This window comes from Takifugu rubripes, chromosome 9 (assembly GCF_901000725.2).
Source record: "Takifugu rubripes chromosome 9, fTakRub1.2, whole genome shotgun sequence".
NCBI classification, from domain to species: domain Eukaryota; kingdom Metazoa; phylum Chordata; class Actinopteri; order Tetraodontiformes; family Tetraodontidae; genus Takifugu; species Takifugu rubripes.
The window spans coordinates 4011803-4027210 of NC_042293.1; the positions used below are offsets into that span (position 1 = coordinate 4011803).

Here is a 15408-nt window from a genome sequence, read left to right on the forward strand (position 1 = left end):
ATTGACAGGATCTTCAAAAGAAAGACCAATTAGATATTTGCTGCCCCAGACTACTGTTTAACCCTCAGCCTGGAGATATCTGATGGTTATCATCTTACATATCCACAACCTCAGAAAGAGACACTATCTGACAGAAGCAGGATTTTGATCTGACAAACTTGAGACACTTGGCAATCGATCATCATCATCATCACCATGATTTAAATGTCCTTTCTCCTTTCTCCTTCTGTAAAGGAAACATATCACAGTCAAAAAGTATTACTTTTTTTTGGGGGGGGGGGAATTAAAGAAAAAATTCAAATCTTTTGTAGTCTATTTTTACAGACTAAAAGTTACAGTTACTAATTTGATACTAATATACTAAGTGATTCTCCAAATATCTCTAGAATCCTAAAGCTTACCGTATTTTCACGACTCTAAGGCGCACCTAAAAGCCTAGAATTTTCTAAAAAATCGACGGTGCGCCTTTTAACCCGGTGCGCCTTTTGTATGGATTACGGTAATTTTGGTTAATCGCGGCTACCATAGTCAGTAGGCGTGGCCGAAGTAACAGCTGTAAGAGCGATAAATAGGAATTCAGTCCCAAACCATTTCTGTCTGTAAAGACCCCAAAATGGCTCCTTGCAAGAGACACGCTTACGACGCAGAGTTCAAACTGAAGGCTATCAGTCACGCAGTTGAACACGGAAATAGAGCAGCGGCAAGAGAATTTAACGTGAACGAATCAATGGTGCGGAAGTGGAGGAAGCAACAAGACAACCTGCGGCAGGTAAAGAAGACTCAACGGAGCTTCCGAGGAAACAAAGCAAGATTGTGGATTAACAAAGGAACTCCAGCCGCTAGATATTGGTGTCAACAGGGCATTCGAAGCTAGACTGCGAACTGTGTGGGAGCGGTGGATGACGGAAGGCAAACACACGTTCACCAAGACGGGGAGACAGCGCCGAGCAGCATACGCCACTATCTGCCACTGGATCGTAAATGCCTGGGCTGATATATCAGTCTCGACCATGGTCCGAACTTTCAGGAAGGCAGGGATTGTCACTGAAATGCCAGACAACACCAGCGACACTGACCCTGATGACGACTTTGACGAGACGAAGCCAGCCATGTTGGACACCATATTTGCACAACTGTTCAATTCGGACACCGAAGAAGAGAAATTTGAGGGATTTTTGGATGAGGAATGAACTGATAAAGTGAGCTTTACGTGTTTCTTTTGTGTGTTTACAACTTAACAAGGCTGGTCATACTGTGAATATGGACATTACCGTTTGAACAACGTTGTTATATTGCTATTGTTATATTGCTATTGCTATTGCTTTGCACTACTTCGAGAGTTCGAGTTACCGTATATTGTGTTTGCACTAACATTTGATTTACCGCAACGGTACTAAGTGATAAAAATGTTGCACTAAATCGAAGATTTATTAAACTCTACTATCCACTTGTGATAAAAATGTTGCACTGCCTGTTATAACTCGCTGTTATTAAACGAACTGTGTTACGCGAAAACACTACGTCACTCGGGAAAAATAATAAAACAGCTGTTTATTCATTTTGGGAGTGAATGGAGTTGTGAGAACGCCAGTTTGTATTCTATTAATAAAGTTTGACTGACTTATCTGACTGTTTTATTGACATTACTTTTAGCGCAGCTCGATCTAGTGAATGCGTCATGAAACCACAGGCACTACGCAGTTTCTATGCTATGCGCCTTATAACACGGTGCGCCGTGTATGAAAATAGTTCTAAAATATGTTGTTAATTGAAGGTGCGCCCTATAATACGGTGCGCCTTATGGTTGTGAAAATACGGTACATATGATTTTATGGACCATCCAAAAGCATTTTAGTAATCACAAAAAAATCTGGGATTTGTGGTTCTTCAACAAGATGTTGATGAATTGCTTGGAGACTCCGACACTCAGTATGTTTACTTGCACAGTGTAAAGAAGCTATGCTCAGAATTGTACTTTGGCATCTCGTCAGAATTTGTTCCCTGTCTTTTTTTGGATGGTAAAAGTTGGATTCAGATTCATTTATTTGTCCCACATGGGGAAATTTAGAGTGCAACAGCAGCAAAAGCATGCAGAAAAAAATAAAATTTGAGATAAGAATAGAAAATATACAAAAAATGATGTATATATACAATAATCCTAGATAAGTGGATAATCAGCCCTTGTATACCTGTACATAGTACAAAGGGTGTATACAATATACATATCAGAATATATAATATTCGGTGTGTGCTATTGGGCATTATGTTTGTTTAGCAGTCTGATAGCAGCCGGCAAGAAAGATCTGCGATACCTCTCCTTCACACAGTGAGGGTGGAGCAGCCGCTCACTGAAGGAGCTGCCCAGTGCTGTCAGGGTGTCCTGTAGGGGTGCGTGTGAGAAGAATTATTATTGTTATTATTATTGTCTAAATGCTATGATGTGTAGATTCTAAGTGTTTAAGGAATGTTGTTAGGAAAGAGGAACATGTGAATGTTTTACAAAGGTGCTGCTTACAACCGAAACCAGCACTCAGATGTATCCTGTTCCTTAAGATAAGAGAAGTTGTGAGGATAAAGGAAGTTGTAAAGATGGGAGAAGTGGTTAGAAGATAAGAAGTCATGAGAGCCTGTGCCTGAGCCATGCCCTGTTTGTACCAATAAAAGAAGCGAGCGAGCAGCAGATGAGCAGAGTTGACAGAGGAAGCCTGAACTGCTGTTCAGCTCTCCCTTGCAGGGGAGAGTTGACAGAGGAAGCTTGAACTGCTGCTCGACTCTCCGTTGCAAGGCCTCCTGTTGTTTGCGTGGTTGATCTGAGTCGAGTGACGAACAGCACGGGTGACTAAAACTTCACCCTCACATGCGCTGTGTTGTTCAACATGGATGACAGCTTAGCCATCATCCCCCCGTTCACCACCACCTCCACGGAGTCCAGGGGGCATCCCAGGACAGAGCTGGTCCTCCTTACCAGTCTGTCCATCCTCCTCCTGTCCCTGTCCGTGATGCTGCTGGACCAGCAGACTATCCCATAGAAAATGGCTGATCCCACCACAGAGTCATAGAAAGTCCTCAGGAGTTGTCCCTGCACTCCAAAAGACCTCAGTCTCCTGAGCAGAAACAGTCTGCTATTGCCCTTCTTGACAAAGGTGTCTGTGTTGTGTGTCCAGTCCAGGTTATTGTTTAAGTGAACACCCAGGTACTTATAGGTCTTCACAAATTCGACATCCGTTCCCAGGATGTTTACCGGTGCAGGCGGGGGGTTGTTAAGCCTGCAGAAATCCACCACCAGCTCCTTGGTTTTATTGGCGTTGATCCTGAGGTTGTTCCGCAGGCTCCAGTCCACAAAGTCCTGAATAAGTTCTCTGTACTCCCCATCGTCCCTATCAGTGATCAGGGCCTACAGCTGCAGAGTTGTCAGAGAACTTCTGGAGGTGACATGATGACGAATTGTATGAAAAGTCCGCGGTGTAGAGGGTGAACAGGAAAGGAGCCAGAACTGTTCCATGCAGGACACCAGTGCTGCAGAGAAGCCAATATGACTCGGAGCCCTTCACTCTGACAAACTGTGGTCTTTGTGTGAGGTAGTCCAGAATCCATGTTGTGAGGTGGTGATCCACCCCAGCTACCTGCAGCTTGTCCTCCAGCAGCCTGGGCTGGATGGTGTTGAACGCACTGGAGAAATAAAAAAAACATGAATCCTCACAGTGCTTCCAGCCTTCTCCGAGTGAGTGAGGGAGGAGTGGAGGTGGTAGATGATGGCGTCATCCACCCGCACAGACAGTGGCGGGGGTTGCAGCAGAGGAGACTGGGCTGGGGAAGGGGTGGGTGCCTGATCAAATCCATTGAAGAACAAGTCCTGGTCGTTTGCCCACCCCCGGTTTCCCACAGGTTGGGACTTCTGCTCCTTGAAACCCAAGATGGTCTGCAATCCCTTCCAGACCCCGCAGATGTTGTTCTGCTGCAGCTGGTGCTCCATCTTCCGCCTGTAGCTGTCTTTCATGTGCCTGATCTGCCTCCTCAGTTCCTTCTGCGAAGACTTCAGCTCTTCCTTGTTTCCAGACACAAAAGCCCTCTTCTTCTCCTTCAGGAGAGCCTTTATGTCCGGGGTGATCCAGGGCTTGCTGTTGGAGAAGCTCTGTACAGTCCTGGTGGGTACGGTGTTCACACAAAAATTAATATAGTCAGTGATGCAGTGGGTGAGATTGTCAATGTCCTCCCCATGGGCGTCGCTGAATACATCCCACAGAGTTGAGTTGAAACAGTCTTTCAGGACGTCCTCGGCTTCTTCGGACCATTTCTTCACTAGGCGGGTGACAGCAGGCTGCCTCTGCACAAGAGGTTTATACACAGGCTGGAGGTCTGTGGATGACGGTTGTGGTTGGCACGGCCCAGGGGAGGAAGAGGGAGAGAGTGGTATGCCTCCTTGGTGTTGGCATAGAACAGTTCCAGTGTTTTATTGTCCCTGCTGTGGCTTGGGCAGAGAAGAGGATGGAGAGGTATGATCAAAGTCCCCAGAGATGAGGAGGAGGGTGTCAGGGTGCTGTGTCTGCAGCCTGCTCACTACTGAGAGCAGGACATCATAGGCTGCATCGGCGTTAGCAGAGGGGGTGATGTACACAACCACAGCGAGGGCATGTGTGAACTCCCTTGGCAGGTAATGAGGTCTCATGCTAATGGCCAACAGTTCAATGTCCTTACTGCAGTGCTGAGACACTAGTAAGTGCTTACTTGTCTATGTATTTTGTTTTTCATCCAGTCCAGTAGGCTGGAGTGGTTTGGGTAGTGCAGTCTATGTTTAGTCCTTAGTGATGGACAAAGTCCTCTCATAATTTGTCCAGTGAAATGTGTCCCTCGGTTTGAATTGAAGCTCTGTGGAATGCCACAATGCTTTCTGAAAGGCAATTAATTAGTCATCTTTCCTGTGTGGCAAGGCTTCAAACCAGTTTGAAAATATGTCTACACATACAAGAATATCTTTTATATCCAACACTTGGGAATATGTCCAAAATCTAGTTATAGAGCTTTAAAAATCGTGATATTTATTCACAAAACTTTTGGACACTTTGCGAACCCTCTGGCACACCAGTCTTCAAACTGATATTGACAATTTTTCCTTTGCTAGCTTGCAGCAAATCATGCACTGACCATGTTAAATAACATTAACATGAACCATTGTCCCAAAATTATTCACAATTTTTCATCCACGTGAGAATCACAACTTGTGTTTTTCCACAGCTGCAATCGACTGTAAGAGAGCTACTGTATGTAATCAGAATGGCAAGGTCCAAAGCAGGTGTAGGACAGTTTACTTGGACAGGATTTCCATTTTAAGCAGCTTCCCTGGTTGTGTGGTCAGAATTGCCTGTGAAACAGGATCATTTGATATGGTGTGTGCTTTACATTTAACAACAGTGATTGATACAGGTAGTTGATATGTGCCTAATGGCCAAATGATCAATTTGCTATCTCTGAGGTTGTCATGAATCCTCAGTTTAGCCAAGATGAACCAAAAATCATGCCGACAACTACAGGTATATGGTAGGATTGTGTTAAATTCCACCCTTGTGTTTGGACATGTACACAAGCAACAAGAGGTAATCAAAAAAGGATCAACTGCAGGGGTCCTTGATGATTTTAAGATTTTAAATACCAAACTCTAGAACATTTAGAACATTAACTAAGCCGGTTCCCCCCACCCCCCATCAATGTCTGCCTGTTGCACCCCCCCCCCCAAGGTAATTGTGCGCCATGTTGTGCAACCCCTCCTATACCCACTGGCTATGATCTGCTACACCCCTCCCTCCCACACGAAGAATCGCGAGCAAAACCACCCGTTTTCAAACGCTGATTTGGACCACTTAACGCATTCCAATTCTAGCGAGGTAGGTCTCGTTAGAACCACAAGACGTTGAAATAGAAATGTGTCAAGTCTCATAATTTCAGTTTACCCTGTCACGTAAAAACGAGTTAAACACAAAGCTCTCCCGTTTTTCCCCACTCTGTTGTGTATTGAGTTAAGAGGAGCTTTGAGCATGTGTTGAGCTCCTTTTTACACAGTTTTTCACTTGGTTACCTTTGATCCTGATTATTGTTGGATTGCAATAAATCTCGTGTGTCACTGCTAATCCGCGTGTTCTTTGAATGAAGACTTCAAGAAGAAAAATGCCAATTTCAAAATGAATATAGCAATAGAACCAATTCAAGATACAAATATTACAGAGCGCCAGGCCAGTTCATAACCCTACAATAACAGAGTCCATTGCCAGGGCATGAAGTCTGACAACCTAACTATCCCTTGACCCGGTCATTTATAGAAACACATATGGAAATTATTGATGCTAATTCAGTCCAATCCAGTTTTTCTTCTTGGATGACCTCGTCTTCTTCTTCCCGTCCCATTGGATGCTGACACAGTCCTTGTTCTCCGTTGTCTCCCAAATGGCCAGTTCATAGTTCACCTTCTTGCAGAGGAACTTATCAACACCAGTAAACTATGCTGTCACGTTTTATGATGGGGGTTCAACACTTCCCGTCTGAGTGTATCCTGCTGATTACAACTATCTAAACAACAATCGTGTCAAGGAAGGGTCAACTGACCTTTATTACACTGACTAAACATTCTACCATTCCTAACTTCTAAAGTGCTTCTAACAGAAAACAGAAACATATGGTACAACACATGATAATAAAATAAACACAATTCTCTTCATTATGGTACCTTTTATTTGCTTTGATCTGAACAGTTGACAGTATCTTCAAAAGAAAGACCAATTACATGTTTGCCTGTTACCATGGCAGCCCCAAAGTGACTCTTTAGCAAATATGACAGCAAGCCTGTTAAAGAGATGGTCACTGACTTTGAGGGACAGCTGAAATGAAAGGTTAACTTGTGACAGAGAAAGAAAAAGTCAAGAATATCCAGGAAGGAAATACTGGAAAAACTAAACCATACAGATGCCAAGGCTTGTCTTTTCAAATCATGATTAGAAAAAACTATGAAAATTCTAGACAATTCCGCAGAAATTGTGAGGGTGTGCCTCACCATCTGTCCGCCCCCCTCCGTCCCACCCTTAATGTTTGCCTGTTGCCCCGCCCACCAAGGCAATACAGCGCAATTTTGTGCAGCCCCTCCCATATCCACTGCTGCCTCCCGTCTGAGTTGTTCTGCTGCTCCGCTCTAGGAACCCCTAGGACAAGATCCCACAAGATTTACTGTTAGCTAAAGACAAGAACAATACCCACCTCCCATACCCACTGCTGCCTCCCGTCTCCCACACACAGACCTCCGGTCAAAACCACCCGTATTCAGACGCCGATTTGGACCACTTAAAGTCATCCAACATATGGAGGTAGGTCTCGTTAGAATCACAAGACTTTGAAATATAACCGTGTCAAGTTTCATAATTTTGGCTTAACTGGTCACTAAGAAATGAAGTTCTGAGCCATTTTCTCCCGCTTAGTTCTACATAGAGGTAAGGGGAGATTTGAGCGCCATGTTGTGCAGCCCCTCCCATACCCACTGGCTGTGATCTGCTCCACCCCTCCCTCCCACACCCAGAATCGCGAGCAGAACCAGCTGTATTCAAACGCTGATTTTGACCACTTGGCGCCATCTAATTCTATGGAGGTAGGTCTCGTTAGAACCACAAGACTTTGAAATATAACGGTATCACGTTTAATAATTTTAGTTTACCCAGTCACGTAAAAACGACGAGTTAAACACAAAGCTTTTGTCAGTTAAAAAACGTTTTCCCGCACTCTGTTGTGTTTCTGTTTTTGTTTTGTTTCTGTCTTTTATTTGCTTTGATCTGAACAGTGTAATATTTATTATTATGCTTAAATGCATATAAAATTGAAGAGACAAAGTTTAAGCTCGCAGGTTATTGTTTAACAGTCCCACAAGATTTACTGTTAGCTAAAGACAAGAACAATTATGTCGTCACTACAACAGACAAGTGACTTTGTTCTAAACATTATTCACCCACAGATCCGGTCCTTCCTTGAAAAGACGACCACAGAACAATGGCGATCATTCCTGTCAAGTTCAGCAGATGATGCCACTAAAGTTTTAGTTGCAGAATTGATTTTAGAAATTATTGCGGCTCTTTCCAACTCTGTTGTAGCATCAATGAAATCGGGGACACCTAAGACTGAGGAGCATCTGATGTCAGAGCTGGAAGTCTCTCTTCCTCAAACATTTTCAGAAGCTTTGGGAATTCCCGACGAGGTGGACAACATCAGTTTGAAGACCCTGACAGGTGTAATTCACGAGGAAGTCAAAAACAACCTCATCAGTGGTGGAAAAGCTGGAGTCACCAAACATTTGACACCTGTATTCATACTAAATTCCATGACCGACCAACTTATTCACCTTATCCAAAAGTTCTCAGCAAAGATCAAAACTCTTGTTGCTCCTCGGCCATGGAAAAGCATAACTTCAACATCTAAAGGAACCAAGAAATCACCATCTTCACAGGCGATCAGGAAAATCAATGATCAGTTGAGAGACATCATCAATCCTCTTCTTGAAGATATTCCCAACTCTGAGGAGCTGCAAAAGGAAGTCTCTTGGGAAATTTAGAAGGTGGCAGATAAAACAGTTTGCACTCTCTGTGGAATGAGGTCGAGAAAATTATATGCCTTTTAAAAACAAGAAAGAAAATGCAAGCAAATATTTCGGCAAGGTTTGACTAATGAGGACGTTGACCTACCTAAAGAAAAAACATTCACAGGAGACTTCAGCTCTCAGTGATTCAGTAGAGATTATTCTAAATAGTCTCACATCTCAGTTTATGGATAATAGGTACCATAATATTGAAAGTGAGGATTCCCTCATGTTCAAGGATTTGCGTGACGATAAGGTTTTGGTTTTCAGCCAATTTTAAGATCCTCATTTGAACAGAGCTCATCTTCTCACTTTGGGGCATCACAATTGACAGGATCTTCAAAAGAAAGACCAATTAGATTTTTGCCTTTTACCATGTGTATGAATAATTGATATATTGTTATCATTTAAATGCATTTGTATGTTTAGCACCTAAGTGCATGAAGAAGAAACAATGTTTTTCACCTCTTGATTTAGTACACTTGTCCAGACCACCAACAAAACTTTTATTGCTCCTCGGCCATGGAAAAGCATAACTGTAACATTTAAAGAAACCAAGAAATCACCATCTTCACAGGCGATCAGTAAAATCAATGATGAGTTGAGTGACATCATCAATCCTCTTCTTGCAGATATTCCCAACTCCGAGGAGCTCCAAAAGGAAGTCTCTTGGGGAAATTCAGAAGATGGCTGACCCACATAAAGAAAAAACATCCACAGGAGACTTCAGCTATCAGCGATTCAGGTGATACTAAATAGTCTCACATTTCAGTTTATGGACAATAGGTACCAGAATATTGAAAGTACGGATTCCTTCCTCATGTTCAAGGATTTGCGCGACGATAAGGTTTTGGTTTTCAGCCAAGAACTGAGCAATCTGATTAACCGCCACGCATTACCAGAACCTCTACCTCGCTCAGTTTTAAGATACTCTTTTGAGCAGAGCTCATTTGCGGGTCAAAACCACCTGTTTTCAGAAGCCGATCTGAACCACTTAAGGTCGTCCAATTCTATGGAGGTATGTCTCGTTAGAACCACAAAACTTTGAAATATAACCATGTGAAGTTTCATAATTTTAGCGTTACTAGTCAGTGAGAAACGACGAGTTAAACACTAAGTTCTGAGCCGTTTTCCCCTGCTTTGTTCTACATAGAGTTAAGGGGACATTTCAGCGGACCAGTCGGCGCTTTAGCTTCTTTTACGGGGCGCTGGTTAATTTAACGTTGTTAAAGTGACGTTTGCGAGTTAGTGGGGGATTATATCTACAAAATGATTTTTTAAATCAATCTAGGAGCTTCCGGGACAGAGTTGTGCCGATTTGTTTGGAAGATTCTCGATCTGAGTTGTTCTGCTGCTCCGCTGTAGGAACCCCTAGGACAAGATCCCACAAGATTTACTGTTAGCTAAAGACAAGAACAATTATGTCGTCACTCCAACAGACAAGTGACTTTGTTCTAAACGTTATTCACCCACTGATCCGGTCCTTCCTTGAAAAGATGATCACAGAACAATGGCGATCATTCCTGTCAAGTTCAGCAGATGATGCCACTAAAGTTTTAGTTGCAGAGTTGATTTTAGAAATCATCGCGGCTCTTTCCAACTCTGTTGTAGCATCAATGAAATCAGGAACACCTAAGACTGAGGAGCATCTTATGTCAGAGCTGGAAGTCTCTGTTCCTCAAACATTTTCAGAAACGTTAGGAATTCCCGACGAGGTCGACAAAGTCAGTTTGAAGACCCTGACAGGCCTAATTCCCGAGGAGGTCAAAAACAACCTCATCAGTGGTGGAAAAGCTGGAGTCACCGAACATTTGACACCTGTATCCATACTAAATTCCATGACCGACCAACTCATTCACCTTTTCCAAAAGTTCTCAGTAAAGAACAAAACTTTTATTGCTCCTCGGCCATGGAAAAGAATAACTGTAACATCTAAAGGAACCAAGAAATCACCATCTTCACAGGCAATCAGTAAAATCAATGATGAGTTGAGTGACTTCATCAATCCTCTTCTTGCAGATATTCCCAACTGAGGAGCCGCAAAAGGAAGTATTTTGGGGAAATTCAGAAGATGGCAGATGAAGCTGTTTGCGCACTCTGGAATGAGGTCCGCGAATGGCCCTTGGACCGTACGACATGCAAAACGGCATGTAGAAGAGCGAAGTAAAATTGTGGAAAAGTCAAGTTTCTCCGACACGGAACTGCAAGCGCAAAGTGCCTAAGTGCTCGTGGTACGTCAAATGTCCCAAATGATTGTGAATATCTGTCCAAATCTTTCACTGAAGTTTAAGCCATTAAGCTATTGAGCCATCTGCTGGATGGAAAAAATGAATGCAGGGCAAAGCGGTGACGGTCTGTGGGTGTAGTAGTATTTGAACACACAAGTGATGTTATTTGTGCGATTAGGTGCAGTCAGAAATTGAAAAGATGGCGGAGGGAAGGTAAAGAATGCCATGCCCAGGGCCTGTTGTTGCTTGCTTTATTTGAGGAATAACATTTGTTGTGCAAGAAAACAGTGATGATACTGTCATTGGTCCCTTTTCAGGTTCCTACACTGTGGTGGCTCAGGCTGTGTCCGAAACCACCCCCTATACCCTACATAGTGCACTCAATCGCGTGGACGCCATTTTGAAATAGTGTCCGAATTCTTAGTGAGCATCGCGAGTGCACTCAATGTATCCCACAATGCACTGCAAAAAGTAGTGTACAACCGATGCACCTGGGCTCGGTAATATATCCCATCAGGCTTTACGGTATCACGTGGTAATCTGTCGATGGCGGGTAAACGAGCAGACATGACGTACAAATGTATGTAATATTATGTTATTATTATATGGTATTTGTTTCACATATCTTACTAGAGCGTAAGATTCTTTCACTTTAGTTGAACATTGCTGCCTCCATTTTAAATGTTTTTGCCTTTATTTATTTATACGCGACTATAAGCATCTTATTAGATTACGTACCGCTTTAATTCTGCCGTACTAGAGTCGGTGCATTTCAAATGCAAATTTAAGGTACTGTAGGAGTGGTATTAATATAACGCTGGCTTGAATTGATTTCTTAAGGGAGTGACGATGATATAATTAAGATGATCCGATGCCGGATGGAGAAGGACCACCTCTTCTCCGGGAAGAGGTTTTCTGCTGCAGCAGGATGGGAGTGGGTGGTGGCAAAATGTTATTAAATACTGTATTGTATTGCTGTAACTTGGAATCTGGTGTGATCACAATCCAGAAACTAAACTGATGGACTTCTGCAATTTGTTTATGTCCTTGTTCCAATTTGTAGAGCTGTGCTGAGGGAAATTGGCCTCACTGGTAAGCTGACTCCAGCACGAGCAGCCAAAAAGTGGGAGAACCTTAAAAAAACCTACAAGGTTTGTAATAATTGCTTTAAATTTGGTCTAAATGTAACAGACTAATAATTATAGGAAATGTTGCATTACTGTTTGAATTATTCGCTTATTCCCTATTTGTAGGAGCTTCGGAGACCACCATCAGGGTCTGGGACTGAGTCTGGGGAGGTCACAGCTGACAAATGGAAATAGTTCCCGCTCATGGATGAGGCAATAGGTGGCAGGCCCTCCATTCGGCCCCCATGCCTCGTTGCCTCAGCCTGGGTGGAGGGCCATTCGACGTCAGGCTCCTCACATTCAGTCCTGGAGAGACCTGATGGTGAGTCAGGGACAGAGGAGGAGCAACCAGGGCCAGCAACACACAAGCGCCAGCGGCGCGATAGGATCCTGGAGCTGCTGGAGAGGGCCGAGGAAAGGGCAATACAAGAGGAAGCCAGGGATGAGAGACTTTTAGATCTCTTAGAGCAAATCAAAGAAAAAATGTAAAAAAGTATATATTAAATTGTGTAATTGTACTGTTCTGTTGGTAATATTAAATTGTTTAAATCAAGTTAACTTCCATCAAAGATTGCTTTCTTCGCATCATATGGTTGATAACAAATGCTTTATTCAAAGTGTAAATTTAATTGATACAGTTTTTGATTTTGAAATGAAAACTATTTACATAAACACACACATAAAGAAATTGCATTTATCCAATTTGGATTATTTAATAACTATTTACAAAAATGGAACACAAAAGTCTTTCAAATTAAGAGGAACCAGCTAGGTTCAACAGACATCATGCTCCAAAACGCTGGATTATAAAGACCAGTCCTAAATGTAATCATGCTCTTGGAGAGCTGGTGGGAGGTGGGTTGGTGCTGACGGCAGCAGCGAGTCTGTTCCGAATTTGCTCTCCACATTGTAGGTCTGGCTGCATTTGACCAGTGTCATCTGACCCAAGTGCATCTTCTGAGGGTTCCATGCTGTCACCATTCTGCAAGCACACATTGTGCAGAATGGTGCAGCATGCAATGACCTTGGTGGCAAATGCAGGCTTCACCTCCAGAGCTTTAAAAAATATTGCCCGCCATCTGGTCTTCATAATGCCAAAAGCCCGTTCTATCACAGAACGGGCTTTTGCATGATGTCTGTTGAACCTGGCCACCATCATATTCACCACTGACTCCCTGTACGGTGTAACCAGGGCTATAGGCCTGGACATACAGGGATAGCCACCATCCCCAACTATACAATATCCCTCAGGTGGGTACAGTCCCTGAACATACAGAGGGCTGTTTCTCAGGACTCGCGCGTCATGGACTGAGCCTGGGTAGCCAGTAAAAATGTCTATAAAAAGGCCCTGGTGGTCACACACTGCTTGCAGCTGGATGGAGTAGAAAAGCTTCCTGTTGAAATAACACTGAGCATGTGCACCTGGGGACTTGATTCTAATGTGGCACCCGTCAATGCTGCCCACCACATTTTGAAGAGCCGGTGATCCCGACAGGCGCTGAAATCCAGCAGCAATATTCGGAATGTCTACCAGACCTGGAAATTTGATGGTCCGATTCTTCAGGGACAGAACTTTGTCTGACATCCTGTGAACAATGTCAAAGACTGTGGAACGTGGAATTGAAAATCCCCTTGACACCACACGGTAAGAGGTTGCGCTTGCCAGCCAGAAAAGGTACACTAAAACCTCCACTTCCAGACCCCAGCCGTGGTCAAACGGTGAGCGCAGGACATCGATGAGTTTGGCCACCGTTGACCGAGAGAGACGGAAGTCTGGGCGGAGGTCAGTTTGGCCATCAATGTACATCGCCAGCAATGGAACATGCCTGTTCTGCACACAATACTGTGATGGTTGCTCATTCTGTTGGTAAAACAAAGTTGTTGTTTTTTTTAAAGGCAATTTTCCACTGTGCTGTTTGATACAATATGATCATCTTAAAATAACACATAAATGTGGAAATCAATCTACCATCAAATGTCCCCCCCCCCCCCCCCCCCCCCCCCCCCCCCCTCACTTACAGTTTGATATCTGGATCTTAGAGCCAAAATTGCCCTTCGGACGCGTCTGTTCCTCACCAGACGGCGGGATCGCAGCAAAAGAATACTAAAGAGTACGAAAAGCAGTTCTGGAGCCATTTTGTGATGTAAAATTCCTGTATTACTTATATAGATATTTGAGAATGTACCATCATGTCATGGCGCGAAAATGTCACCGGACACTAATTATTTGAGATAATAAGGAAGTGTTATGTTATTGTCATTGACATTAATATTTTAATCTATTATTATTATATAAAGATAATAATAGGGTAAAATATTGCACTTTCAAAGAAACAAGCGCTGAATGTTTTTGGGTATGTTTCGGATGGGTTAAAATAATTAAATGGACCTGGCCACTTTTCCCGGGGAACGGGGAACGGTTCGTTATTATTATGCGACAACATTACGTCATTTTACGTGCGCCGTAGTGTCCGTAGTGTCCGTGGTGTCCGAAAGCTATTTTTGAATTGAGTGCGCTACGTAGTTCACTCAATCCATGTCCCCCATGTAGTGAGTAGTGAATAGGGAACGAGTGTGTGGTTTCGGAAACAGCCTCAGAAGACTTTGCCAGGTGTCTTGGAAATGGATGCATCCTATGTTTGGAAATGAATAAAGCACTGACTGATTAAAGAGAGGTGGCCACATCCACTGAAGAGCAAGAACACTTAATTTACCAATGAGTGCTACAAAATAAAAATTAAAAAGCTGTGGCCATGACCTGTTGACAGCCTTATTATTTTAAACGGCCTCAAGGTCCTGCATTGTATGGTGGTGGTGTGCGTTTCCGTAGTATGTATGTCTCGGGTGTGGACTGGAAAGTCATTCCCGTGCGAGAAAGAATACAAACATGTGCATTGTATTCAAACAAGGCATTTATTGTCAAGTGCAGTCAATAAAACACTGTCCAATCTTTGCTTAAACCTGGAAATGAGGTCCCAAAAGAATGTCCACAGCCCTTTGAAATTCTGCAAAAGTCTGGCCATCAAGGCCTGTAGATGATGACTTTTTTTGTGTTTGGACAGTTTGTCTTTTTCCTTCCAACCATTGCTTTACAGAGGTTTGTGCTTTCTGAGCCATTCTCCTCTCATGGTCACTTCTGCATTGATGGTCGGATAGAAGTCGCTTATGGAGGCTGTACCCCTTCCCCATCTCCTGGAACGTAAACGTCTTGAACCGCCCCTGTACGTAAATGGCCCTGCCCACACACATCTCTAGATGGCACGAGATTTGCAGGAAGAACTGAATGTACTTGTGGAGGTAATCCTTAACCCACTCGTCATTTATCGGTCCTCTCTCTGGCCGCTGCTTCTCTTTAACGTGGCGATCAACGATACTGAAATATATTGAATTATGAATCACTTAAAAGGACTGTTTGCCACCAATGGCAAACAGGTCCTAGTTGAGGGGCCCC

At 43.4% G+C, this 15408-nt stretch overlaps 1 protein-coding gene and 1 long non-coding RNA gene across 4 annotated transcripts; one reads left to right on the forward strand and one right to left on the reverse strand.

Annotated features, from left to right (window-relative positions):
- Nucleotides 1–5819: 5819 nt before the first annotated feature.
- LOC105416878 (uncharacterized) lies at nucleotides 5820–12510 on the forward strand. 3 transcript variants are annotated; one of them, XR_003889629.1, is made up of 8 exons: nucleotides 5820–5879; nucleotides 7179–7346; nucleotides 7458–7624; nucleotides 7985–8581; nucleotides 9235–9347; nucleotides 10622–10833; nucleotides 11894–11981; nucleotides 12084–12510. It is a non-coding gene; the product is annotated as an uncharacterized lncRNA (long non-coding RNA). The 3 variants fall into 3 exon arrangements; XR_003889628.1 differs by lacking the exon at nucleotides 5820–5879 and having other exon boundaries at nucleotides 7109–7346; XR_003889630.1 differs by lacking the exon at nucleotides 5820–5879 and having other exon boundaries at nucleotides 7109–7346; nucleotides 7985–8496.
- A 276-nt stretch (nucleotides 12511–12786) lies between these two features.
- LOC115251072 (putative nuclease HARBI1) lies at nucleotides 12787–14412 on the reverse strand. The gene is made up of 2 exons (XM_029842051.1): nucleotides 13977–14412; nucleotides 12787–13818 (listed from the first exon to the last, which is right to left on the reverse strand). The coding sequence occupies exons 1-2, from the start codon at nucleotides 14091–14093 to the stop codon at nucleotides 12787–12789; spliced, it is 1149 nt and encodes a 382-aa protein (XP_029697911.1). The 5' UTR covers nucleotides 14094–14412.
- Between the last annotated feature and the right edge of the window lie 996 nt (nucleotides 14413–15408).

What these genes read in the sequence shown, in the direction of transcription:
- LOC115251072 (XM_029842051.1), bottom strand. Translation starts at nt 14,093, where the DNA reads ATGGCTCCAGAACTGCTTTTCGTACTCTTTAGTATTCTTTTGCTGCGA. An exon ending in TAAGATCCAGATATCAAACT is followed by an intron (nt 13,819 to 13,976) that starts GTAAGTGAGGGG and finishes TTTTACCAACAG; the next exon opens with AATGAGCAACCATCACAGTA.